The 26,989-nt window shown below is 48.6% G+C and overlaps 7 protein-coding genes across 7 annotated transcripts; 4 read left to right on the top strand and 3 right to left on the bottom strand.

The window, feature by feature from the left end:
* Positions 1 to 643: 643 nt before the first annotated feature.
* Positions 644 to 2,233, bottom strand: BP5553_04797 (uncharacterized protein; the record flags this gene model as incomplete). The annotated part of the gene is made up of 6 exons (XM_032013420.1): positions 644 to 977; positions 1,285 to 1,670; positions 1,732 to 1,760; positions 1,850 to 1,906; positions 1,970 to 2,006; positions 2,066 to 2,233. The coding sequence occupies 6 exons, from the start codon at positions 2,231 to 2,233 to the stop codon at positions 644 to 646; spliced, it is 1,011 nt and encodes a 336-aa protein (XP_031870020.1).
* A 944-nt stretch (positions 2,234 to 3,177) lies between these two features.
* BP5553_04796 (Uncharacterized protein) lies at positions 3,178 to 5,064 on the top strand (the record flags this gene model as incomplete). Its single annotated transcript, XM_032013419.1, has 4 exons — positions 3,178 to 3,436; positions 3,625 to 4,328; positions 4,396 to 4,829; positions 4,899 to 5,064. The coding sequence occupies 4 exons, from the start codon at positions 3,178 to 3,180 to the stop codon at positions 5,062 to 5,064; spliced, it is 1,563 nt and encodes a 520-aa protein (XP_031870019.1).
* A 1,909-nt stretch (positions 5,065 to 6,973) lies between these two features.
* BP5553_04795 (uncharacterized protein) lies at positions 6,974 to 8,283 on the top strand (the record flags this gene model as incomplete). The annotated part of the gene is made up of 3 exons (XM_032013418.1): positions 6,974 to 7,345; positions 7,495 to 7,958; positions 8,019 to 8,283. 3 exons carry the CDS (start codon positions 6,974 to 6,976, stop codon positions 8,281 to 8,283), a joined length of 1,101 nt encoding a protein of 366 aa, XP_031870018.1.
* Positions 8,284 to 9,936: 1,653 nt separating this feature from the next.
* On the bottom strand, positions 9,937 to 11,665 carry BP5553_04794 (MFS general substrate transporter; the record flags this gene model as incomplete). Its single annotated transcript, XM_032013417.1, has 5 exons — positions 9,937 to 10,749; positions 10,826 to 10,937; positions 11,047 to 11,333; positions 11,392 to 11,406; positions 11,462 to 11,665. The coding sequence occupies 5 exons, from the start codon at positions 11,663 to 11,665 to the stop codon at positions 9,937 to 9,939; spliced, it is 1,431 nt and encodes a 476-aa protein (XP_031870017.1).
* Positions 11,666 to 12,515: 850 nt separating this feature from the next.
* BP5553_04793 (Uncharacterized protein) lies at positions 12,516 to 16,053 on the bottom strand (the record flags this gene model as incomplete). Its single annotated transcript, XM_032013416.1, has 7 exons — positions 12,516 to 12,968; positions 13,020 to 13,310; positions 13,358 to 14,017; positions 14,156 to 15,228; positions 15,276 to 15,637; positions 15,691 to 15,911; positions 15,961 to 16,053. 7 exons carry the CDS (start codon positions 16,051 to 16,053, stop codon positions 12,516 to 12,518), a joined length of 3,153 nt encoding a protein of 1,050 aa, XP_031870016.1.
* A 670-nt stretch (positions 16,054 to 16,723) lies between these two features.
* On the top strand, positions 16,724 to 18,204 carry BP5553_04792 (putative Autophagy-related protein 18; the record flags this gene model as incomplete). The annotated part of the gene is made up of 4 exons (XM_032013415.1): positions 16,724 to 16,775; positions 16,831 to 16,985; positions 17,065 to 18,098; positions 18,150 to 18,204. The coding sequence occupies 4 exons, from the start codon at positions 16,724 to 16,726 to the stop codon at positions 18,202 to 18,204; spliced, it is 1,296 nt and encodes a 431-aa protein (XP_031870015.1).
* A 6,905-nt stretch (positions 18,205 to 25,109) lies between these two features.
* Positions 25,110 to 26,527, top strand: BP5553_04791 (C2H2 and C2HC zinc finger; the record flags this gene model as incomplete). Its single annotated transcript, XM_032013414.1, has 2 exons — positions 25,110 to 26,203; positions 26,263 to 26,527. The coding sequence occupies 2 exons, from the start codon at positions 25,110 to 25,112 to the stop codon at positions 26,525 to 26,527; spliced, it is 1,359 nt and encodes a 452-aa protein (XP_031870014.1).
* Positions 26,528 to 26,989: the final 462 nt, after the last annotated feature.

Here is a 26,989-nt window from a genome sequence, read left to right as displayed (position 1 = left end):
TCGAGGAGTGAAGAGAGATTATCTTAGAAGATAGCCTCTGTCTCTTATACACATCTAGATGTGTATAGGGGGGATAATAGAAGCTGCCTCTCATATTCCAACTCTAGTCGAGTTCATAAAAGGGGCACGAGAGAGCGTGGTGAGGCGCTCTATCCCAACTTAGAAGGAAGGAGGAGATAACAGAAGGAGGGCAGAAAGGCTTCACAGAATCTGGGCTTCACCTCTGCCCCCAAATCGAATATCTCATAGAAGTGCACAAAATACAATATCTACAAAATACTAAACAGCTGGGGTACAAAAAATGGGTTGTACAGTGGTTCAATTCTTCTCTGTGGCTCCTAGAATTGTAAAAAGGATACTGGCTTAAGACTCGGTATCTATAATATAACAAACGCCACCCTCCTATACAGTAAATAGCAATAAAAACAAACCGATGCTCCCCGTTGGAGCATCATCGAGTCTGTGATAAAAGATTTATCATTGCGCCAAAACATCAGCGAATGATTAACGCCGCTAGCCTAAATTGTCACATAAAAGAGTCAACAAGACCTCCCTCCTATAGCATGAAAAATTAAATACTTTTTTGATACCACGCGCCTTACGTACTACACAGCCTTCCTGAAATTTCCTGCGGAGATCTTATTCAAGCCCTTGAAACAGTCCAATCAGTTCGGACAGCAATCTGGGAAGGAGGCGGGAAGTTTGGAGATGTTAATCTCTTCTCTGAACCACGGTCGTCAAGAGATTCCGCTGTATCTTCATATAATTGCTTCTTGCCGTTGTTGGCGCCGCCCGGTGTGTAGTTATTCAATTCCCATGTGTCGTCAACTAGGGTTGCAGCTCCATATGATCTCGCGGATCCACCCATTTTGTTACCAGCAGATTTATTTCTGGAGCCGGCTGTGGCCTCGCTATCCTTGAATTGATCACCGGTCCCCTCGTTCAGCCGGGACGATGTCATCTTCTGCTTGTACCGCCTATAAAATGGGCGGAGCAGCGGAATACTGTTGCAACAAACGACGTTAGCGATTTTCTTATCAGAGATATTAGGGCAGCGGAGTAGGGAGTGATGGTGGGCACTTGCCTGACAGCAAGGATTCCAAAGTTGATTTCTAAGATGCCTAGTAAAACCGCCGTGTCCATAGTCCCAGTCAGGTTTGTTGATAGACGGATACTGTAAAGGTTTACTAGACGTGCAGTGCTCAGTGCCACGGTTCTTTTACACGAGGTTATATATTAGCTTTGATGGTCTCAGTTACGTGTAGAGTTGAACCAGGTACTCACCCAAGGCCAAGGAGGAAACAGACGGTCAGAGCAATCTTTTCTCCAGTCCGCATTTTCAAGTGCCAAATGGAGTACATAGGTAGGCCCATGATCCAGAAGTCTGAGAAAATGTTCGTAGTCACCACACTGGTATAGAGGCTCAGTGCGTCCCCACAAGTTGGATTCTGGTCAGCAGGTATCGTCAGGTCCCACTGGTATTGCACAGGCTTGCAGAGAAAGATCAAGGCAAGGTCATGGGCGACAAGCCAAACCAGCGTCATCACAATGCTAAACTTGATGATGAGTTGCATCTTTCGGCTTGGGAACATGCGTAGGTAGAAGGTCAGAAGGCTACACTTGATCGCTCCTAGTGCTTGGAGATATACCAAAGTGAAGGCGACGAGCATCTGTCACGATCGAGTCAGTGACCGTAAGAGTGTGGCGATTGCAAAGGGGTCGGGGTCGTACCTGGAGAATCTGAGGAGTGTTTGCCATCACTGCCATTTATAATAGGCACGTTAGCAATCAAATCAACTCATCGTATTCCAAGAACCGAGGCCACACAGCGATGGAACCCGAGACTTACATTGTGGGAAATATGGCTCCGTAGGTATTAAATCGTGGCCCTCACCTAGAGTCGCCCCTATAATAAGACAGTGAGCAGACTGAATCTACGTCACTTATAAGCCAGTGGTGGATAACCTACAGACGCCCTCCATGGCCAACAATGCGATGGCCATAAGCTGCAATCCAAGTCAGCTATGGGAAACCCCAGACAATGATAATTGGAATAGCTACTAACAGTCCCGAGAACCACCAAACCATCATCCCATCCTAGGCCGATTCCCCGAACGCGGCCGAGAAGTCGAAAGCCTACGACTACCAACACGAGGAAGGTGACGACACTATGGGCGATGATTTCCCCTCTTATCCTTGGCACGATTGGTACTAGGTTGGATTTAGACGCCATGATGAGGTCGAGGAAGAGGAAAAAATGTCGAGGAGGAACAAAATTCCAAGTTTCCCAAGCTACCGTCTCTTTTACATATATATCTAGGCAACTCGTAGAACTTGCCACTACCGGCAGTAGCACTGCAGCATACTGTATCGACCCCTACACCGCGCCAATCCACTGCACAATGCAGGCCACTGTTACAGCACAAATGTTTAGGGGAGGTGGTAGTACGACCGTACGAAGTACATGTCTTAGCAGACAAATAACACTCCATACCACACTGCTGTCTCGCTAAGACTAAGTATAGGTACCTGGTACCTAATACTTACGACGCCCTTGCTAAATGCAACCCCTTGTTCGCCGTTACCGTTGACCCGTAAGACTACAACGTTATACTTTGCAGGTAGGGTATTAATTGGCTCGCCAATGTACGCTGCACTACGCCTCTACACGCCCACCTAGTACTCTACGTGTACGACGCAGTCTATACCAGGTGCTGCGGGCGGAGGCTTCCTCTGAAAAGCCAGGCTCAGGGGCTGGTCTGACACCAAGGCGGCATTTCCGACTGCCGGTAAACAAGGGCTCGGGTAAATGACAGAGCCATACTGGCCTAAGGTGTTGATCGACAGTTTCGTACTACCAAGGTTTATAAGAAATCCCATATGAACTCGGAGATTGTGATACAAATAGGCATCCTGGACAAGGAGTAGGGTTACCGACGGGGACGAAAAGCAAAATGCCAAGAGATATTTATTTGCTCATTGCAGGGCAACAGGGGATAATACGTTCTAAATTGGACAGCGTTGTCTAGAACCAGGTATCTCGTACCTACGTACAGTCCCGTATGTTAACTCACACCACTCGGACCATGTAGAAACGGGGCCCCGACTGTATGTACATCTATCTCCCCTCCTTTTGTCTTGCTGATCCCTTTCGCAAATCATTATTGCCAGGAAAACATGGAATCCGAAGGCTCCTCCTCACTATGGGCACGAAGTGTTACGACTGTCCTAACTCCAGCTAACATCTTTAGCATATTCGCCCTTTGGATCACCTATCGAGCGGGTCTCGCGCTGTATAATATATCCTCTTTTCACCCTCTTAATCGTTTCCCGGGCCCAAAATTAGCGGCTGCGTCGTTCTTCTATGAGTTTTGGTTTGATTTTGTTAAGGGTGGGAGGTATACATGGGAGATCAAGCGCATGCATGAGAAATATGGTATGATTCCGTGTGGTTTTGCTTTTCACCTCCCTTCCCCTCCTGAAAGTGGGATACAGTGTCTCGTGGTACTGGGGAGTAGTTCTTCATTGTGCCCCGGGGTAGTTGTCGAGGGGTTCATTTCCTGCTTCCATGTACCCTCTATCTTGGAGTTGACGGCCAAACTATCTTATTAACTAGAAGTTCAGGACCTATTGTACGAATCAACCCCGAAGAGCTACACTGCAATGACCCAGAGTTTACCGACGAGATCTATGCTGGTGGAAACCGCGTGCGAGATAAGCAGCAGCACCACGTAAACTCGGTAGCCGGCCCAGTGTCCTTTTCCACATTCGCAACTGTAGAGCATGAAACGCATCGGATCCGGCGCACTGCTGCCAGTCGTTTCTTTTCTAGGGCGCAGATGCTCAAGTTTGAGAATGAAATCTCCAGCATAACCACGCAGCTTTGTGACAAGCTACTCGCCTGGAAGAACAAACCCCCATTCGACATCAATGATGCATTTGCCTGCTTCACGGCAGACGCTATTTCACAGTACGCCTATGGAGAACCGACGGGGTACCTCACACAACCAAATTGGACTCCTAACTTCAGAGACAGCGTTAGAGCCCTTGGGGGGTCTTGTTTTGTTTTACGCTTCATGCCTGTGTTTCGAAATCTTGTTGACTTTGCCCCCCCTCTTGCCCGCTTCATGACGGATGAAATTGCGATGTTCATGAGAGAAACAGCTGAGGTCCTCCCTCGCCGCATTCAAGAAGTCAAGGACAACAGGTCAAAGGGCAGAATGTTTGCTGAACTACTGGACTCAAATCTGCCCGAGTCGGAAAAGACCGTTTACCGTCTTTCAGGTGAAGCATTTTCACTCATTGGAGCTGGAACCGAGACGACAGCTGTAAGTTGAACCCATAATCCATCGAAACATAGGTACCATATCTCACATGGACTGTTATCTACATTAGAAAGTAATGTCGAATATGACCTACTACCTCCTCTCACAACCCCATACCCTGGAGAAGTTAAAGGCCGAGCTCAAAACCGCGAACGTTGACCCCGAGAACCTCTCCTGGACCGCGCTCGAAAGGATCCCGTATCTGTATGGCGTCGTATATGAGGGCCTACGTCTTTCGCATGGCACGTCTGCTCGGTCGCCAAGAACTGCTCGCGAAGAGGATCTAATGTACCGGAGCCAGGAGGGAGATGTCCAGTATGTGGTTCCCAAAGGGACCCCAGTCGGCATGAGCGCATTCCTAGCAAACACAGATGAGAATATATTTCCTCGACCGATGGAATTCTTGCCCGAGCGCTGGATTGATGAGCAAGGGAATAAGAACCATAGCCTCGAGAAGTATATGTTCTCGTTCTCCCGCGGCAGCCGACAATGCATGGGCATGAAGTAAGCGTTTCCTCCATATTCCACCTAACAGTCGATGCCTGCCTTATATACTAATGATTGCAAACGCAGTCTGGCGCTGTGCGAGCTTTATCTTGTCATTACTTCGGTCACCTTGCGAGTCATCCCGCACATGCAGTTGTACAAGACAACAGAAGAAGATGTAATCTACGATTTTGACCTAGTTGTTCCCCAACCGAAAAAAGGTACGAATGGCATAAGAGTCACAATATCGTGAATCTACACAGAAATGATGTTTGTATTCGGTTCCTCAGTATCCCTCGACTTTATGAAGAAGCACTTCAACTCTTAGACAATTGCAGAATGCGCGGACAAGGCCAGGGTCGAAGTCGGTTGATCTGATGTCGGTAGTAACTAGACATAATAATACTATTTGAAAGGTTTATCGGTAGTAAAAACCCTTCCTTGCACTATATCAAGTCATTCTTGGGTACGAAGGATAAACGGTGAGTCTCCAGGGTATACCATATTCGCTCCTTAACTAGTGTACTCAAACTCTTTACGACTCCTACGCTACGCAAGGCCGTACGAGTTGGGACCATCTAGTAACCGACAAAGCTATAATTGGCAAGGCTAGGCTAGGTATTATTTTGGGCTAGGTAACGAAGTAAGCACTACATAGGATGTAGAAGGAAGGATCGCGTAGTACCAAGGCGAATGAAAACACCGCCGCAGAGTCTCTTAAGGCAGGAGTCAAGACTTTGAGATTTGTGCCACTCTCTGAGAAATCGGTAGGACCTCAACATAGGCTCTCTGAGAAAAATGTTATGAAAGACTGCCCCCTGACTTTCAGCTGCTCGGTGGTCTACGATCTTTCCCCTGGGGATACCTGGCAATGAGAAGCAATAATATCTCCAATAAACGTTAGGAGTCAAATTAAACTCCTACATCGCATTGATACTATATTACTGGTCCAACTTAATTCACATGCAAATTCTGTATGGCAGCCTGTTCGGATTTTGAGCAACGAATGAGCCAAAGTAGTAATTATAAGTGGATAAATTCCGCGGACGGTAACCCAAGTGATGGATAAGGTCGATCAATCTAATTACAAAAGCATGGGCCCATGGGGGCGGTTATATAGGACCGTTAGGACCGTTAGGAAGTCCTTCCGCCAAGGTTGGCTCAGCACCACTAATCCGTATGCTGACAACGAAGAACTCCAGGGTCTAGCATGGATTCCAAGATCCTACGATTCCTACCACATCATCTTGTCCCAAGATGACGAGAGTGGATCCGGCATTTATACTATGCAGCCTATAGGGGTTACTGGGCATGCCCAAAAGTCTGACTAGTCATACGTGATCGAGCCACTTTGACGGCTAGGATTTAGTGCCCGCAGCAGTGCTGACTCTGCTGCGGGTGTTGTTCTGAGAAATCGCTCAAATGCCTAGAACTATAAACGCACAACCCAAGGACCCAAATTGGACTTAATATCAATATCCAGAGACATTAAATAATAATAAACTAGCACTCTCTTCATACGAAGAGGGCTTATGCAGTAGTAGAAATACCGAGTGAGACGGGACTAGGATAGAAAAATATCTGGCTCTAAGGCGTCGACGATCTTCCAGCAAGACCCAACTAATAATAAAGCCGGTAACCTACCCTGCCCAAGCAAAAACCTCCTATAAATGTGGCGTAGAAATGGCTGGCCTCATCCTGCCAAGATATCGTGAGGCGTAGGACATTTAAATTTTGGAAGCTTCTATAGGTGAAAAATATACTGTCACGTATAGCCTAATTTAGTTATCCCGTTATTAATCTAGCCGAGGGCTTTTTTTAAGCATAACTTAAATAATTACAGGAAGCAGGGCTTGAAATAGTTATCTTTTTAACGCCCATATTCTAAGCGAAGGCGAAACCACTTTCCGACACCCTTGTTGGGATGGAGCCCCGGGAGATACGTACCATGAATTCCTGCTGGAAGACCGGCACTTCCAATCAGACGAGCATATGCTTGTAAGGGGCTTTTGGGGGCGCGGTAGTGAGCATTACGTCAATTTAGGTAGAAAGCTGTTAGTAAACTATACGATGGCTGATGAAATTGGTTTTAATAACTAATAAGATGCCCCTACTATCAACCCAACCCTTAGAAAGTGAAGCTGGATAGACAAACCTTCATCATGGGCCAACTCACAAGTATTATACAATCAGGAGTCGGCTCTACAAGCTCCCACTCGCGAGTTTCTACACCAGGACGGATGAATGATCTGGAAAAAGCGGTTCAACGATGGAGTTACAGTTATCCAAAGGCTACGAGCACCCATGCTTTAGAAGTGACTTCCGAAAAGGGAGAGTTAAAGCAAGATCTAGCATCCTCCATTCGTCCTATTGTCGTACCATTCATCCAAGGTTTAGGGCACAAGCCTTCTACACAACTCGACAACGAACGTCTGTGGTTAAGTTCGCTTGCGAAAGTTGCTTCCATGGACATACCGTGTCCCGAGAACTCGGGAAATTGGAAGAGGTTGAAGGTGGGGTTCTCTTATGCTCATGTAAGTTGTTCCAACTCCCGTTAGCCCCTTACTTTGCATAGAAGCTCATTCGTTGTCCTAGGTAAGTTCAGAATCCATTCAAGTAATCCAAGACGACTCTCGATTAAACGACTCTATAATGCAACGCAAAATTTCTAAACCTGTTTTAGCATTGTTATCCGAATCATCCCCTGGAGGTCCAGGTATTCATCGCCGTATTCACTCTACTGGTGCAGCAATTGGATGATTTCACGCCTGAAGGGATGCAGGATATCGAAAAATTCGTTCCACGGCTTTGTACCGGCGAACAACAACCAACCAATGTCCTTCGAGGATTGGCCCAGCTCATGCTGGAGGTACACGACCACTGGTCCCCCGTCCCAGCGAATCTTATCATTTCATCGTGCCTAAATTTTGTCACCTCTGCGATCATTGAACACAAACGACTAGTACGCAGGGAGACGCAATTTAGAAGTGGCAAAGCATGGGCATATTATCTTCGAAATCTAGATGGCCTCGGTGACGCCTTCGCTATATTCACATTTCCCTCGGCTCTTTACCCCGATACCTCGAAATTTCTACAAGCGATTCCTGATATGGCTATGTATATCGTATTCGCAAATGATATTATCTCGTAAGTACAGTATATTTAGTTCTCCAGTTGTTCAACGAATAATTCTGATTTCAACTTTAGTTTTTATAAAGAAGAGTTAGCAGGGGAGGATGGCAATTATGCACACAGCCGGGCGATATATAATAGCAAGGACGTGGTAACAACCCTGAATGATATTGTCGAGGATACTGAGGCATGCTACCGTCGCATTCGAGAACTTCTCATGTCCGGAGGAAGCGACGGACAACCCTACGCAAAAGCTTGGCAAGCCCACGAACAAGGATATATTGATTTTCATAGGAATAGTGGGAGATATAAGCTTGAGAAGTTGGGTTTAAGTTTCTAGTACACTGTTTTATTATCAAGTTAATACTATAAAATTTAGATTTTCTTTCTTGTTAGGATTCATGTTAGATACTGTGGCGGGGCAACCCCAACCACCCTAGAATAGCTTCATTTTCATTCAATTCTTTGTAGTTAGCTAATTAGATCTGTCAGCACGCACGTAGATAAGTGGAACCACTAAGCTTTAACGCTTCTGGCCCATTCTCTCCATTTTATAAATGAGAGCGACCACATATTATCATATACACATCATAGAATAAGCTCAAGAATTATGCTTCTAGAAGCCTCTGAATACAAATACTCTTACTTTGGCTTAATCACTGCGTTTAGGACCATTAAGCCCCCTTTACATGGGCGAGTCCTAAATATTCACCTATACAGAGACGTCATACCGTGGTACGGTCTTCTCTATGACGACCTGACGACACAGCGACTCCATGGCGGGAGTCCTACCAGCACTATCTGACACTATATCATATCTTCTCCTTTGACTACGCACCTTGTTGGTTGTTTTATACCTGGGTCCCTCATTCTCCTCTACAATACCGTCCTGTTTTGCTTCTGTGTTTTTCTTCAATCCGTACTCTCATATCATACCACGTCATCTCCTCCTATTCCCTCTAATACAAACTAAAAAATCGCAATCAATTATTATAGAACTCCAGTAGTCTCGCTCACCCGAGCCTTTAGAGGCAGTGACAGAACCTGCAGGGATATTCCTGTGACGGAGTTTTTATACGACATGATTACCGGGGTTCCTCCATGGCGCAACTTCGAATTATTATGACGGGAAGGCCCCTTCTAATTTTGTGTGGTGGGAGAGATGATATGGTGGTTTGGTTGATGGGTAGAATGATTATCATATATTGTCTGCAAGATGATCGTCAGATATCGACGATGGATATGATATAATAATAGACCAGCTCCGCGTCCTTGCAATGATTGACTTTTCAAGTTTGTGAGTCTTCTTCCGCTTGATGACATTTTGAATACGCAATAGACTATATCGCCAGCCTTGTACTAAGCTCCAAGCTATTGTGATCTACAAGCAACGAGTTAATAGATTCATTGACTGCTTAATTGGTTGTTCAGGTAGTTGAATTGAGTACAGAGTTAAACATCAAGAATTTAAGCATTCAATGGGGTAATGTATTGAGGCCACTCCTCATCTCAATTAAACCCAACCATTTAATACACTCCCGTTTTCGAGCGATATCTCACACAAACCACAGCTACATACATCTGCCAACTCCATCTAAACAACACTGCCAATTGGAACCTCAAAATAAAACCAAAAATAAAACAGTATCATTATTATTCCAGGCAACCCCAAGCAAGAGATGGAAATAGATGGTATTTGAACGCTCTGTTGATTTTATTTTCTCGAGCAACGAATGAAGCACCATTTTACCTGAGTTTCTAGTTTAGCAATTACCCTCTCGCAACCCTCGCTGGACCAGATAAATGTATATATCCCAACTCCATCTTTTAAACATCATGTCCTAACTTCAAGCTAGGGAAATCGAACTATTTGGGATTCCCAACCGCCCAATCTTTCATATTAAAATCTCACGGGGAGCCATGTCCAAAAACCCCTCATTACCGACGCATTTGAAATTCTCGTGTTAGCAGGCTAAGAAGCCATCTCCCCTCATCACTCCGTTTTGGTCTCCTCGGTCGGCGTCTCGGCCATTACCGTGCTCCTCTCCTCCTCTCTCGCCTCCTGCCTCAGTCTCTCATCCTCCATCTCCCTCTTATCCTCCACCTTCTTCAAGCCATCTTTCTTGAATCCTCCTGGGAGCGAACACCAAAGCATGAATATAACAGCTATCAACGCTAGCGCAATGGGCTGCAGGACTTGCACCCCCTTAACCTGCGCGATAGCCCCAACCACAAACGGGAATATCGCAGCACCACCACCTCCAAACGCGGCCGCGAACCCAATCGCACTGACGTGTAACCTCTTCGGCAGGACTTTCGTAGCGACCACAATGGCAGCGGGGAACAGAGGACCTAGGAAGAAACCGAGGAATCCCGCGAAAATTGCGCTGCTTACGAAGTTGGGAATTAGCCAGAAGCACAGCTCGCAGGCTACGGAAATGAATATATAAGCCGCAATGGCTAGCTTCTCCCCAATCCTTCCAGTAACGAAACCGAGGATCATACGGCCGACGGTGATACCTAGCCAGAAGCCCATGACGACGAGACCGGATGCGAATGCTTCTCCATGGCGGACTCGAAGCATGAACGTCACGAGCCAGCCGCCAAGCGCGACCTCGACGCCCACGTAGATGAGGAGGAAAAATGCGAGGATCCAGGTTACGTAGTTCTTGAGAGCTTCTTTAGTCTGAGACTGAGAGTGGCCTTCTTGGCACTTGGGTGGTGGGTTTGCGGCCCGGTGGACTGCTCCCGTTGCCTTCCAGAACGATATAACGCAGACAACGAGTTCAAGAACCGTGATACCAACCTGTATATAGAGGTTAGGTTCAGTTATGAAGAGAATTGCCAGGCGGGACGGGTGCTAGGGAAACATATGTGCTTACCATAACGTAGTAAAACGCATACCACGGTATGTCTCTGGTAACCATGGCGGTTGCGATCAACGGGCTTATTGTGGCCCCGAGACCATACGCACCATGCAGGAATCCCAAGAGCCTATTAGTCTCAGTCAGCATCAAGCGCAGTTAAGTGGTGATACACTACTATCAAGAAAACCATGGCCATGGGAATTGTGGCCTCCGTATCTTAGAGAGGGAATTCTAACTCATTCGCATTTTGCATATCCCCAATCCAAGCATTCCAGCCCGAATCTTCCAATCCGTTCCCAAAACCCGAAATCATGAAGATGACAGGAAGAGCGGGGTAGGCTGGGTGAGCGCACGTAACCGCGTAGGTTATAAGCTTGCACAGAGGCGCTATAACAGCAACACCGAGCTGGCCAAATCGCATATGGATTTGGTTGTTCAAAAGAGCGGCTAATGTGTAACCAAGGAAAGGGGCCAGGAACACGAGGGAAACAATGGTGTAAGTTATATTATAGTACTCTTCGAGCTTATATTTCTGTTAGAGCAGTCCTGGCATTTGATGGGATGTATTTTGGTCCACTTACGTATGGGATCAACGCCTATTAGAATCGCTGGTTAGAAAGGGGGTTGAAAGTTGAGTTGGGTTTAACTTACGCCGTAAGCAGCATCGTTCATTCCCATCACAACGAACGACAGTAATGTTGCTAAATATCGGTAGATGTTGACGCCCGTAAGGGTTTCTTTGGTGTATATGGGGATACCATTCGATCCATTCTCAAGGTCCCCGCTTTCAACATTTTCGCCCGTGATCTCATCATTGCTGACTTGATTTGACTTTGACTCAGGTAACGTTGCCATTACTTAATTCAACGCTATATATATTTAAAACTGTGAGGGGAGTTAGAATTACGCTCAATATAGAGCCTCAATGACCCACCTCTAGCTCTCCGCAAAAATTATTTCGTTGACCGTTTCTCATCAGAGGTGGCCAAGGTGTATCCCAAGGTAGTATTGAGCGAAATGTAGAAAGTAAATGTATGTAAGACGAAACACTCGACAACGAGATAATTAGCGAAGGAACTTGAAGGGATTTTAATTGTGCAGAAGTCTCAAGAACCAATTGAGGACTTGACGATGATACTTAAAAGGAAGTTTTGAGGGGCGTTGCGATTTAAGAATGGGGCTTGAAAGAATGATCTCCGCCAAGTGTGCATACGGTCCGTCCGTATTATTAGTTTCCCCGAACTTTCTCCAGCTCTGAAATCATCAATTTGTTGCCCATCCTGGTTGGTTAGGGGATGGCCATTGGTCCTTGTAGTTGTCAGAAGGCCTTCAGTGGGGTTTATCGGGCCCTAGTTCCGGCCAGACTCAGTTGCCCGAGGTTTAGCCGCGATGGATCTGGGAATAACATCCGTTGACACGTTGGCCGGATCTCAGATACAAAGGGGCTTTGATTATGGCCAAGCATACCGGCGAGGCTGACGCGGGCAAGTAATGTGATGCTTCTGGTTGACATGGCATCCCCCACCGATGGGTGTTTGGATGACTGGTTTAGATTGAGGAGCAATATGCAAAAGAAACCAATAAGCGGTTGTTACACCAGTTACTTTGTAGACAAACCACAGCGGGATTGCGTCCCGAGATCGTTGGGTTTTCGTACGGGGCGGGTGGGTGTACAACAGAAGGTTGAGCTTATGTTGTTAATATTCTAGGGGCTAAAAGATTTCTGCTGGAACTCGGCCACGAGCCTCTGCAGATAGAAGCTGCGGGCTGTTCCAGGCAAGCCGTCAAGTGACTTGATGATTTTGTTGATATCCAATCTCCCCTTCTCATATGCTTGCAAATCCCGATTCCCGTAAACATCCTTTCCAGCAGCATAGCCAGCCTGTAGATCTCGGAAGAAAACATTGACTGCGACACTCATCCCTGAAGTTGGCTCGGCGGTGTGAAGCCACAGTGAGGGCAAGAAGAGGATATCGCCCTCTCGGAGGATGACTTCGTGAGGATGGGTACCGCATAAACTGGGATCCTGCAACTGTTCAAATACATTGATACTTGAGCTCGAGGAACCGGGCTCAAAGCCGAGATGCATAACATCGGTGGGCGGGAATAGAACCAATCGCTTTTGGCCCCGGATCTGACACAAGATATTGGCCATAACCTGACTGGAGGTTAGCTATTAAATGCATAGTAACGGAAGCAATTATCCTACATCATAGTGCAACCACATAATGACAGGCCCGGAAATCCGAAAGGGCGAGCTGTGAATACTTTTTGTCACATATTCTAGCTCGTTAGGTAGCTGGAAGTCAGCAGCAAGCGAGGAGAAGTCTCGATCCAGATTGGCGGGAATCTCTTTGGCATTATCAGAAGATAACGAGCGCAAGTATAGCTTCTCCCCCGCCTCGACCGAATCTATAAAATCACCGAAAGTTTTGGTGGTATATGTAAAGTTTTTCGTCTTGAAATTTAGATGTGTAGTTGTACCCTGGTGAACAACGACCTGTTGCTATTAGATTTTGGACTAACTGGAGATGATGAGAAGCTTACCTCTCTCTCGGAGCCAACTTTTTCTTTAAGATAATCCGCCGTCCAGTCGGTGGTGCATGGGCCGATATTTGAACCTTCAATAATGACGGGCACTCCAGCCTGGAGGATTTTATGGAAATGGTTCGAGTCGTGGATTTTTATCCGAGGAACTAAAGTCAGCTTCGGCGCAACTTGGCCCGCTGCTGCAATACCATTCATGGTGGTGCTCAATGCCTGAGGAGCACTGGTATACATATAGCTCCACACCTCTGGCGGTATTCCCGGGTCCAAGCCCTTTTTGGCTACATCGTTGTGCTCCTTATCAGGATGGATGGTGTAGCACCCTTTATTCGAGAAGGTCCCAAACGAAAAGCACACAGCTGATCCTCCCATGGTTAGTAAAGACCCCCCGGTAGACATCGCCGTTGTACCTATTAACAATGGCCTCGGAACAGTGTTGTCAAATGGATTCGAGAATCTTGTCACCATGCGGGGAACGGACGAAAACCCGAAGGCACAGATCTCATCTGACGCTTTCAGAATGTTATTTTCAGCAATGCCACCAACGATATAAGTTCTTTGCTGGTGATTGACAACACTCGCCCCAAACCGGACGAGACCCAGCCGACTACCCATATCTCTTGCAAAATCTGAACTGATCCGGAAATGGAGTATGGGATGCTAATATAAAGGTCAACAAAACTTCTTTTATCTAGGAGACCTCATCTAGTGTAGCTGTGGGCCATGAGGGGAGGAAAACGAGCCCAAACCCCAACCTCATATGCAAAACTAAATAAAAAACAGGGTATGGGCACTTACTTGAGTAGCGAAATCTTGCAATTCCCATTCCCAGATGTCGGGTTGAAGAAGACCATCTTCACACATACCGCCGGCAAGAATACCACACCCAGGCTTAGATAAATCCGGCGGAATTTCCGTAGATACGCTAAAAGTCGCCCCATAAGTATCTGGTGGATTTTGGTCACTACCAAGTTGACACTGTACCCAGCCAAAATGACGGCTCCATACCAAATACTCATGAGACATAGTACGGGAGTTAATCCTGCCCGTAGATATCAGAGCGTAGCCACAGCCGAGATCTACGGCCTGGTGCCGGTATAGGGGATGCGGAGCATCGTCCACGCGTTCCCAGGTGTCAACCCATTTATGATAAAGCCAGCAATCCACCAAGCCATTATCTGGCGATGTTCGACCGCCAACTAACAACGCGCCAGCATCCCCGAGATCGGTAATAGTGTGACACATTCGGCTAGAGGGATGAATGGACGAACGATCGGGTTCATATTGAAGCCCCGCACCCTGGTCATCCGCCCTATCGTACACATCATACGAATCTATTCTGGATTTCAGACCCATTCCCGCGAAATTTCCAACCCTCGTTTGTGCTCGTTTTGAGCCTTTGAGCGGTAATCCTGCAGCAAACCGCCTGCAACCATGTCCTTGGGGGTTGTCGGAATATGCAACTACTATTGATGAAGATAGCGTAGTTGTTGCGGGCGGATCACCCGTACGTAGTTTGCCGCATATGCCTAGGAGATTGGAAGACGGAACAAGATTATCTGCTACTAACAAGATATAGTGGCAGCCAAAAAGTGCAAACTCTTCCCACTCATCAAAAGGTTCAATGGCATCCAGAGCCTTTCTATCTGCGGAGGATAAGAACTCAGGAGAGGCCCAAAGTTCCCAAAGGTTCTGTACTGAAGTGCCAGTCCATCCCAAGCTCTCGAAACGGAGACTCTGAGCTGAAGTGCTAGGATATTTCTGCACAGCTTTTAGCGGAGTTTTCAACTTGTCGAAGTGTGCCATCATGGTCTGCGCAAAAGGATGATCGATTCCATCAGGCAGAAGTTGTTCAAGAAGGCAAAAGCGAGCTTATATTTATTAGCGGTTGAAGCAACGATGTTAAGGGACTATTTACCACTTGGAAGTCCACTTGCCCATTTTATTAAGTTATCAGCGTGTTCTGCCTCCATGTAAGTTATGGAGACCTCGGCAACTAAAAGCACCTGAGAACTACTGAGATCTAGAGTGGATTTCAGTACGTTGTCCAGGTGAGTAAGATCCCGAAGATCGCAGCCAATCTGTAGATATTGATCACTGGAGAGCAGAATATCGCCAGACTCTGGATACCGAATGTTGGTAAATAGTGATTGAAGCTCAGGGGTCCGCTCTACGGTTTCCCGCTTTCTTATCATCAAATCTTTATAGTCAACATCGATGAACATGACGTTCTCACTGGAAGCCGGGTATCTGGAGAGACATTGCCATGGAAGTGGATCACTATACCGTCAGAAAAGATACACTTTATAATTAAATAGCGATCTCGTACTCACTATCCGCAACCCAGGTTGATGACAACTTTTCGTTTCTCGTTCTGTTGGTCTAAGAACTGGCGGACAACGTGATCTATAGCCTTCATGCGGAGCCAATAACCTCGATTGATTAGTGGTGACCGACGCAGTGGCTTCTTGACAAAATAGCGGAAGAAGTGCGCCTCGTCAGGGAAGTAGAGGCGCTCTACACTTCGTTTGGACACAATACTACTATTGTTAGTCTAATCAGGGTTAACTTTATGTTGAATCTTTTAGAGCAAAGGAGCTCACCCCCATAATTAAATCATCCCGGACTTGCTGGTTAGGCTCTTTGGATGCCTTGGGGGTTCTCCGCTCCCGGGAATTGCCGCTGATTTCTGCCATTTTAATAGCCTATATTTGAGACTTAAAATTCAAGATCTGTTTCCGGCGATGTACTCGGATAGGTTCCACAACTTGCTTTGTGTGCACAGACTTCTTCCTTGTTAAGAGGGTTGGTGACCAACACACTCAATCATTAACTGTAGTACCAAAACTGGACTGCCGGACAAGCAAAGGAGTGTAATATGCTCAAAACATGTGTGATATTAGCTTTGACCGGTTGCCGACATATGACGTTGTGAGATGGAGAATAATGCTGCCGAAGAAAAATCGAACATTGTGGTTATGCTCCTGATATTTAAGGTGTGGTCCAAGCTCCCTGCCTCAGCCTAGGCTTCTGCCCTGGAAGATCTCAGCCTAGCAGACCCCGCCAACTTCACCTCCATACCTTCATCCAGCCTGTATTATTGTATGCTATGGTTTGCCGTTTCTCATCCAGACAAATACCAACACACCAGCACCACTCATCCAGCTGATATGCCCGTGGACCGTGGAATTGTCGCGCCTCCCCTGCCTTGCACGCTGTGTTGTCTTTGAGTTCGCCCTGCGCCCGATCCTTGTGAAGTTGCCTACCGGGTACCTAAGCTTGTGCGACTTTCCAACAAGCAATCTCCACGAACCTTCAAAACCAGCCGCCTCCTCTTCAGTTGCCTCTAAGGTACCATCTTGCACTATGGCAATGAACTTCGTCACTTTCAACCAAGACTATAGCTGTCTGGCTGTGGGTAAGAATCCGTGTTGATTTCGAAGCCAGAAACCAGTACTGAACCTTTCTGCCAGGTACGTCTAGGGGGTTTCGCATCTACCATACGGATCCATTCTCAAAGATATTCAGCAGCGATGACGGAAATGTGGCCATCATTGAAATGCTATTCTCCACCTCGCTGGTCGCCCTCATACTGTCCCCACGGCATTTGGTGATTCAGAATACAAAAGTACGGCTCCCATCCTCTCAGTCTCCTTGGTCTACCCGAAACTACTCTAGATGAGTGTCCCTGCTAATATTTCTGATAGCGATCTTCCATAATATGCGAACTCACATTCCCATCGGCGGTCCTCGCCGTGAGACTGAATCGGAAACGACTTGCGGTGGTCTTGGAGGAAGAAATTTATCTTTACGACATCTCGAATATGACCCTACTATACACGATTGCGACCTCTCCGAACCCTAATGCTATATGCGCACTTGCTCCTTCGTCAGAAAACTGTTACATTGCATACCCTCTACCAAAACCACGGGAGGACTCGGGGGAGAAAAGGCCGTCACATGCCCCGCCGCTCTCAACATACGTCGCGCCGACATCTGGAGAGGTTTTGATATTCGATGCTTTGAAACTAGAAGCCTTGAATGTTGTGGAAGCCCATCGCGCCCCATTATCCTGCATAGCTCTCAACAATGATGGGACATTACTCGCAACTGCGTCCGAGACAGGGACAATCATCAGAGTCTTTGCTCTGCCGAAAGGCACCAAATTATACCAATTTAGGAGAGGTACCTACCCTTCAACCATTTACAGCATGTCCTTCAACCTAAGCTCAACTCTGTTGTGCGTTTCCTCTACTACCGATACTGTGCATATTTTCCGCCTAGGAGGTGTTCCTACTGGGCGGCCCGGGTCATCGAGGGCTGTGGATGAACGGTGGGATCGTTCACGCAGCTTTGACAGTGGTGCTGAGTCTCCCATTGCGGCTGGTTCCCCGGCCAGCGAGACTACAGATGCTCCTGGTAGCTCACGGAAATCTAGGGGCAGCTTTGGAAGCATGATTCGGAGATCATCTCAGTTGATGGGGAAAAGCATGGCTGGAGTGGTGGGTGGATATTTGCCCCAAGCGGTCACGGAAATGTGGGAACCCATGCGGGACTTTGCCTTCATCAAGATCCCCAAAGGCGGGATGGGAGTGAATTCGACTGGTGGACCTCTCCGAAGCGTGGTGGCTATGAGTAGTAGTAGCCCACAGGTCATGTTGGTTACAAGCGATGGCGGCTTCTATGTCTTCAATATAGACATGGAGAATGGGGGTGAGGGTGTATTGGTGAAACAATATTCGTGAGTACTCATGGGAACGCCTTTGGGTTCACGTACTAATTGTATCTGCAGTGTTCTAGAGGGTGACGACAAGCTTGATCAGTCTACAATAGACTACAGCAATTAAAATAGTATCTACGTTTCAAGGACTCACAGATATTTAGACTCCATGATTGCGATCAGTTTGTCATACTACTTAGTATCCTAGAGTCTCAGTCTCAACACCAGCTGTTATTTTCTTGGTTTCTGTCCTCTATCTCTGCATCTCTCTCCCAACTGGTTTGGGAATAGCATCTGTGGGTTGACCTTCGAGTCACTACTCATATGAGCCACGCCCGTGTGTTTCTGGGTTACTCTCTCTCGCTCTCTCTCTCTCGTAGGAAAGTTTCCCCGGTTTCGTCGTTCTAGCAGTCTGATCAAGTCCAATTCAGGGATTGAACAGCGAGCATGCACTGTATTCCAGATGAGTCCATATATGTCGGGAATGATTTGATATCTCAGCGCGGTTCGTGATCGGTTGTTTCCTTTATCAGTCTCATTAGGCACCTGGGCAGGGGAGCACGAGCCTACCTATCCAGGTCCCCAACAATGGAATTTGTAAAATTAAACGCGTGGCACGACAAGGCTGGGTCGGCAACTCATTTCGTTTGGGGCTCCTTGGTGGCATGTATAAACAGAAACCAATCCATGAGCAATATCACACCGTGTATCAATTAATATTCCATTTCTATTCTTAGAGAGGCTTAAAACCAACAAATATGCAAAATACATCCTCATGGCATCAGAATCAGATGAAACGAGGGCGTTAGTGGGAGATAATTAACCTTATGTCAGATTTTAGAGGGCTTGTCGTCAAGGATTCGTGGCGAAGCCCAGGCGGTTCCGTATCTCGATCCAGAGAATACCTCGCATCATCCGCAGGACTGCAGTCCCCCGATACTCGGGATCCTGCCGGGGGGGTGGCTGGCGATCCGGAGGGTCACATACAATTACGGATGTATGAACACGCCCAGAAATAAGGTCGCCGTTCATCGCTGGACGGGGGGATGATGTCAAGTCGGCGACCTCGCGCTCGCGAGGATCAATAAGAACGGTGCATCATGCAGCGGGTAGAGAACCTGCTACGCTGAGCTTGCCATTATTTGAAAACAACAGATGCTGGTGAATTGAGGAGATGAGACATTGAGGTTGGAGGTTGGAGCTTGGGTTCAGCAACAGATAGCTCAGCTCAGCTCAGCTCAACCCATCTCAGCGAACAGCAGCCAGTGACTGGCACTCAGCAATCAGCAGTCAATAATCAACAACTAGCTCGAGTGTTGGATCTCCAGCACTACTAACGCTTCGGCACTCAGTAGCTTGCGGGAGGCTCTCTCGGTAGCTCTCGGATTGAAGCGACACGTTCCACTACGGAGGTATGCGTAGAATATTCCACACAAATGCAACGCAGCGCAAAGTCCACTTTCTCAGCAGCCACCCGAACGATGCAAAGAGCCCCAAACAATCACACAACGCACGCAGGCCTTGTCACCATGCACATACAAAGTACGAAAACCCCAGTTTCGGATTTAGCACATGGTGCGTCGAACGATGGGAGATTTTTACGTCAAATCCCCCCGAGGTGAAGAAATGCGCAGGGACATTGAGATTGTGGAGTGATATTGTCCGCTCAGTGCATTGAGCGATATGGTGTTCTGTTTTTCGCTTAGGCATCATCATCGCCAGCATTGTCATGGCCTGGAAATTGGGGTATGAGAGGGACGGGATGAATAAATGGTTTCATTATGGGAATGGAATCATGGAATTACACTATACGGCCTTAGGGCAATTCGAGACGGAGAACCTCTCGCCTACCTACCTAGGTATGTACAGCTTTGACCCAAAAAACCCGAGATGAGAGTCATTAATATCGCCAGATATATGAGACCAACGCTGAGGTGACGCAAATCAAATCAAATCAAGGACTTGTTCGACGAAGTTACTCAGCAGCCAGCCTGTGGTCTCAGACTCTCAGACTCTCAGGTCCAGCCCGAAGCCTGAAGGTCACGGGCCAAACATGCTGGACAGATCGCACTCGCTAAGACTTCGCACGAAGTTCCAAGTCTTTCGTTAAGCGCGACCGGTTCTCGCCGCCCTGGATGCTTCAAAGAGTATGATGCGAGCCCTCCAGCCACTAAGTGATCGGAGCTCAATTACTACGTAGGGGATCTTACGAGGTGATGAACCCATGCCATGGGGCCATGGCACATGATGCCCGCCATGAACCGTAGGATTCCAAATACCGGCTGGGCGCCTTATATTTTTCTTCAATTGACGCCTGTTGCGGCGCGTCTGCAGATACGATTAACGATGGGACGGTGGGACGGCGGGCTTGCACTTGGAGAAATCGACATCGCAATCGCATCGTGAGATAAGGTTCCCGTTGTCGTATATCGCCAGAAGTGCGGCGTCGTCGGACGATTAGCTACTACGAGCTGGTGTCGCCGCTATTCATCATCCCGCTCCGAATGGCCTGGTGTCTGTGCTCTTCCACCAGGTCCTCCCTACTAGTATTTGGTACCTTGAAAAGAATCACATCGTTCAGCGAACAAGCTACGTACGGAATACGTACAAAAGTTCTGATCTTTCGCAAAGCTACCTACCTGTTCTCTCTCGGCCCTCCACGACCGAAACCCCCCAGGGTCCACCGCAGATCCCGATGAAAAAATAAAACAGGCTGGAAATCTACGACGAGAGCTTCGCAGCAACTGCCCAATTACCTGGCCGCAATTCGCAATGTCTCATTGTATCATCCCCACACTCCACTGTTTAATGGGGCTCCAAGCTATTTTTACAAGCAAATTTGGGGGTCTGGGCAAGTGGCCTAGCACCAGCCACCCGACGCGGAAAATGCCAATTGTGTAAGATGCGAACGATAGTGATGTCGATCGGTGCCCCACGGCCCTGGAGACGTCTCCGGGATCAGGTTGCTCGAGATTAGATTTGTCACGCATCATGCCATGCTGCCATGCTCTCCATCACCCATCACCCATCATCCATGCCTGGTCCTGTGGAAGTTTGAGAAAATTCTGGAAGTTCCAAAAGCTATTCCGTCTGTTTCTTCGTCAGTGCTGAATATAGTATGCAGTATGCAATGTTGTATATTAGCACTGTAAGCACTATACTACTACGTACTGCACCACGTTCTTCATATGGAAGTCTACCTAGGTACCTAGGTGCCTAGGTACTCTATCATCCTCGGTCCCGACACGGAGTTAATGTCTATAACCGGACGGGGCAAGGACGGAATGGCAAACAAGCGTTTTCGGCTGGCGTCTTTCGGCCGTCGGGAATTTCACAGCGCGCCTGTTGGCTTCGGCGGTCAGTTGGCGCCGAGGTGAGACGGAATCAGAAGTCTGAGTCTGAGTCCGAATCTGATTCAGCATTACTGCTTTGGAGGCTTGGAACAGGTGAGAAAACAACACATGTTTCATGCTGAATGTGCTCTGTACGTAGGTACTTCGTACTCCCCACCGAGATACGCAATCCTCCCCCCATCATGCTCATTTTGATTCTCCTGCAGCGCGTCCACTGCATCAGGTCCCTGTGGCCACGATACCGTCAACGTGCTAATATGCAGGGAGCCTGGCTATGGTTACACTGCGACGCACACCGTTACCAGTTGCCACTTCGAAAAGCGTGGCCTACTCTATCCTATCCATGGCCCACGGGGCCGTCCAAACTTGGAAACTGCTTCACTTCTCGTGTGCTTCGCAGATAGGGGTAGCGGGGTCTTGGTTACCTGGTGTCGATCGTTGGGTGATTTGTCTACGTACGAGCTTCGTGCTCGTAGAAAAAACTGGTATTTTCGGGGGGTACCGTGGCATGTGCGTACGTACGTATTACGAAGTCCAAAGAAAGAGAGGTGCTCGCAACTTCTTCCGTGTCATAATGCGCTCATAACCATATAGCCGGCGCGCTGCAAGCGCAGCGTTAAGCACTAACAAGCAGGCTGGCGGTGTTGCTCACCGCATATCATCATTGAAGCCAACGATATATCAGACCTACTTGGGGTAGGATCAGAGTCGACCAAGTGCGACCCCTCGCACGTCCGCGGCTGCGCTGGCGTTGGCGCGTAACATGGCCATTGAGGCGCTTTAAAAGTCTATATACAGATGCGGAGGAAGTAGTATGTTTCATGACCAAGTTTTTCCGCAGTCATTCGCTATTCACATCCAAGTAATACTGTTGATGAAGCTACACAGCCCCATCTGATATACCAGTATTGATGATCGATCCTGTTGCTACGGAGTTCCCAGACGACTAGTTGCGAGCTAGGACCAGGCAACGATAGAAACTAGCTTCCCAGGAAGATTCAACTAGGCGTTTATGACCAAGGCTACCCCGAACTCCAGGGACCCAGCTAACTCTAAGAGTCTAGCTGGGCGCCTCTAGCAGGACCCAAGAAAACTGCTCGCTCGTAGGATCAAGCTCCCGGCTTCCCTAGGGGGGAGCTATGCTCCGGTGCTGTCCGCAATAGCACGGAAAATGGTCGGAGTCCGGCCCGCCCCCGAACACTCGGGGGCAGTTACTCATACGGTGATGAATTAATAATAGAGTCAGTTTGCTCTCTGGAATATACCATGTTGGTCGTTAGTGGGACTTGGTGCTTGCAAGGCTACACCAGCGTGCTCCCGGTAGCGGGGGGTTATTTACAGAATCACTCCGTAGCAGATCAGGAATTACTCTACGAAGTTCTTGTGTAAGCACTTGAGACTTCAAGACGGTGCCATGTTAATAGAGCCTGGAGAGTGCCGATCTATTCACCATGTGCGTACGTGGTACAGAGTGCGGATGTACGAAGTCTAATATCAACTTCGAGAATGAAGGTACAGTAGTACAGTACCTAGATAGGTAGGTAACACATGGTCCCAAGCTCTCGGTAACCCGTCTGCTGCGTACTGCTCACTGTGTAGTACAGTACCTAAGGTACCTAGGTACCTTGCCTTACCTGCTTCACGACTTCACGACTTCGCACCTCGTATACTCCGCATGGTCCGTAGTAGGTACCTCATGTCTGGTACTGTACCTCCACGGATGTGATGATCTCAGGACAAGTACTGCCTATTACCCTCTTGCTCATCTCCAACTTTAGAATTTTCGTCCGGAGTATTCTGACGTTAACAGCAAGCACGGCGTAGCGCCATTGCCCCATTAGTCAGGATCGACGATCTGAGCCACCCGCTATCCGGCATCTGGTATGTGTTCTCCGCTGGTGCAGCTGCTCGGGATGCTTAATCTGCTTGTTGTTACTTATCTGCTATCTCCCTGCTATCTGCCTATCTGCCTTAATCTTCCTCCTCTTCCTTCTGCTCCGCAGGCATTGTTCTGAGCCCCATCCTGTGGCAGCCACCCGACCACCCTTGCTACACGGTTCAGCGTGCTAATTGTCGCCGCTGGACGTCCCTCCTTAGGCGTGGGGTCCCTGACGACGGAGTATGCGCATGCCACACGGCGTCCCTGCGAGCGCCAACCACCACTCAGCAGTCGCTGCGCGCAGGATGCACCCTTTTCTCCCCTCTAGGTACTCCGTCAGCGCACCAGGAGTGGCGGGACCGCAGAGCACAGGAAATACCTACCCAAATACCAGTCCCGGCGTTAAGGGACGCGACAGACCTCGCCCGCAAAGCCCGGAAGTACTGGAGATATACCGTACGTTACCAAGACCACCGAAACGGAGACCAAGCTGCTATGGGCGGGCTGATGATAGCTGATGAAATTGCTACTGGCAGCACAGGCAGGACAAGCTCAGTACAGTGAGTGCTGACTGATGCTCTGCGCTGCTGTTCTGTACATGTACCTAACCTACAACTTACAAGTGTGAGGGGATATTGCGAAGGTACTACTGCAACCAAACCCTACGCCATCACGAGTAGTACTCGAGTAGCACGTAGGTAGCTACATCGTACAATACAGAGCGCGCTGTTAGTAGGTGCTACGTAGCACCACGAAACCCACCTCAGTCACTGCCCACAGAGTACGAAGTACTGCTGCCCACTGCTTACCGGCCCCATAAGCACCTGGGGCCCGAAGCCTGGAGCCTAAGCCTAAGCCTGGAGGGCCATTAGTTCCCTTGGCACAGCTAGCTATGAAATACTGCTCAGAAGGACAGCACAGGGGCCGCAGCAGTACAGGGACCATTGTGTCTCTCCCTCCTCCCCTCCCCCCCAAGGGTCCGCAGGGCTCCCCAGGGCCCAACTCCCTCCCCCCGAATCCTTCCCCGGGGCTCTTCCTGAGCTCCTCGTGCGCTCTGCCCTCCCTGAGCCCCTCCCCTGTCCGCCCGCCGTTGCTCTCTGGAACCATGGCCCATGCCTGCCCTTTTCAAGCACTGCCGTACTCCGTATGTAGTACCGCAAGTAGCAACTTTACAACCCATGGCTGATGCACCATAGCAACCCCCCCTCCCCCCAAAAAGACCCCCTGTTGTATTAAGCCTTCCACCTATCGAGGATTGCGATGGATTTACTTTAAACCCAGGAGGATGTCTCTTTCAGTTTCATTCAAGAACTGCTGGCTGTGCTCTTGAATTCTGTCTCTTGTTCTACTCTGCCTCGAATCCTGTTGCATTTCCTCATTTCCTCATCTCCTCCTCCATCAACACAGCCCGCTCCTTACCGACTCCTTCTGTGGGAACAAGAAGACCAACATACCCTCGCTCTGTTATTTAAGCTATTGTCTGACTAGAAAGCCCTGACCAGAACGTCGTCTTACGAGGTAGTGGCTTCTATCAACGCCTTGGTTCCTGACTCCTAAGCTTGTCAGATGCGCCCCAGCGACCTCCCCACCCATTAACGCGACTACCGCTCAATATCACCAATCAGCCCTGGACGAGCCTCCGTTTTCCAACATCCACCGTCTGCGTTGATAAAGCCCTGCCACTTTTCACTTCCAGCCCCCAACCGCTCGCTCCTCTCAATACGGGGTAGTTAACTTTGGCCCGCCCTGACAACTAGAGAAAAAAAGTGTTCTTTCTACTCGCACTTCTTTCTTATCAAAATGGAGTTGACCCCGCAGTCCGCGCGCTCCCCAACTTCCCCTTTCCGTTATCCTTCAAACCCTCAGCCGCTCTACGAGTACCCTTCGCCTGCTCACAGCGACTCTCACTACAAGCCAACTGAGCAGCTCCAGGGTTTAGGACTTTACTCATGCCCGATGTCTGAATCGCCTGTGGAGAGCCATGGTTCGGTGCCACCACTCGCATCGTCCACAGCCACCAACAACTGGCCAACGAACAACAATCTACAACATCGGAATGAGCCCAGGTCAACGCAGCCAACCCCCAACATCCTCTCCGCAGATTATGACCCATTTGCACCCTTCCATCCTGCTGTATCAAGTGCGTACAGCCATGATATATATTCCGCACACACTGCTGCGGTTACCATTCTCCCCAACTCTCCTGCTCCCTCGGACCACCATTCTCAGCGCTCCTCATTCTCCTCAACTCCGGCCTCGGAAGTCTTCACGCACGCTGGATCTGTCCACTCTTATCCCCAGCGTGTCAAAATGGAAGAGCACCAGGAATATGCTCCCGGTGGTGAGCCGATCCTGTTGGGCAGCTCTCCTCAACTTAATCACAATCTTCTCGTGACTTCGACGAGTCCGTACCCAGGAACCCTGGAAGCTACCTTCTACCAAGATCAGCACCACTCCATGGGCTGGCCGAAGGTTGAATACACGACGACACAAGATCTCCCGTCCATCTCTTCTTTGCCAATTCCGCCCTATGACCGGCGGTCCGAGAGCGCCGAAAGAACCGGGCCACGGCTTGCTGGGCAACGGCCACGTCCTAGCACCATATCTCGCACGAGACAGCCTCGGAAGCTCACGACCAAAGAGGACGCAAACTTCCAATGTAACGTGAAGGGATGCGGCAAACTCTTTGGGAGGAGCTACAACTTCAAGGCTCACATGGAAACCCATGACTCGAGTAGAGAGTATCCGTTCCCTTGCCCGCTCAAAGACTGCAACAAGAAGTTTGTACGGAAAACAGATTTACAGCGACATCACCAAAGTGTGCACATGAAGCAGCGGAACCATCGATGTGATTACTGCAGCAGATTCTTTGCCCGGAAAGACACTCTCCGAAGGTATGTTTAGAACGGATCTCATGGGTTTGCATCGGAGCCTGTACTAATTGATGTTATAGACACATGGAAGATGGCTGCTCCAAGCGTTTTGACATCGAGACGGTCGATTTCAGGCCCCAGAGCTACAGCAACCCCGATCAATGCGCCATCAGAGCTCCATCTGCCCGGTCCTCTGACATGCCATCGCGACAAACCTCGTACAGCAGCTCTCAAGGGCTTGGTCCTTATGACAGTCCTCTCACGTCAGCTGGGGGGCCCTTTTTAGGGAGACAAGAGTACATGGCTGGCGGCGAAGCCAGCCACGACCATGCTTGGTCAAGCTGAATGTCATGTACATGTACAGAGACGCGGGTAGCACAAAAAAATAATCTCACTTGATGGGAGTTTCTGCCGAGAAGCACGCCCTCGACGGCAATTCATTCGCCAGCGACCTCGGCATTCTAGGTGCCAATGTTCCTTGTGGACGAGAGGTTTGGGGGCCGCTGATGTGCTACGGAGTACACGCATGCACGCGCACGAGGCAGCAAGCAACGCATCCCCTAGTTCCGGGATGGAAATACGCAGCAGGGCCAATTTCTCCACTCGATATTAAAAAACGTGGCACATGGGGATGGATAAAATGAGATATGGTACGGACTGGCAGGGTGGCATGTGGGGTTTTGCGGTGTTTATTTTTTGCTGTTGGGGAGTTGGATCCTTCTTTTCTAGTAGAATACCCTATTTTGCAACATACACATTTTACAGCAAGCGGGGGATTGGAGTCTGGGGGGTTTGAATTTCTGTCTG

This window comes from Venustampulla echinocandica, assembly GCF_003357145.1.
Source record: "Venustampulla echinocandica strain BP 5553 chromosome Unknown scaffold_2, whole genome shotgun sequence".
NCBI classification, from domain to species: Eukaryota; Fungi; Ascomycota; class Leotiomycetes; order Helotiales; family Pleuroascaceae; genus Venustampulla; species Venustampulla echinocandica.
The sequence above is the reverse complement of the archived record's forward strand: the minus strand, read 5'-3'. Positions and strand labels throughout refer to the sequence as shown.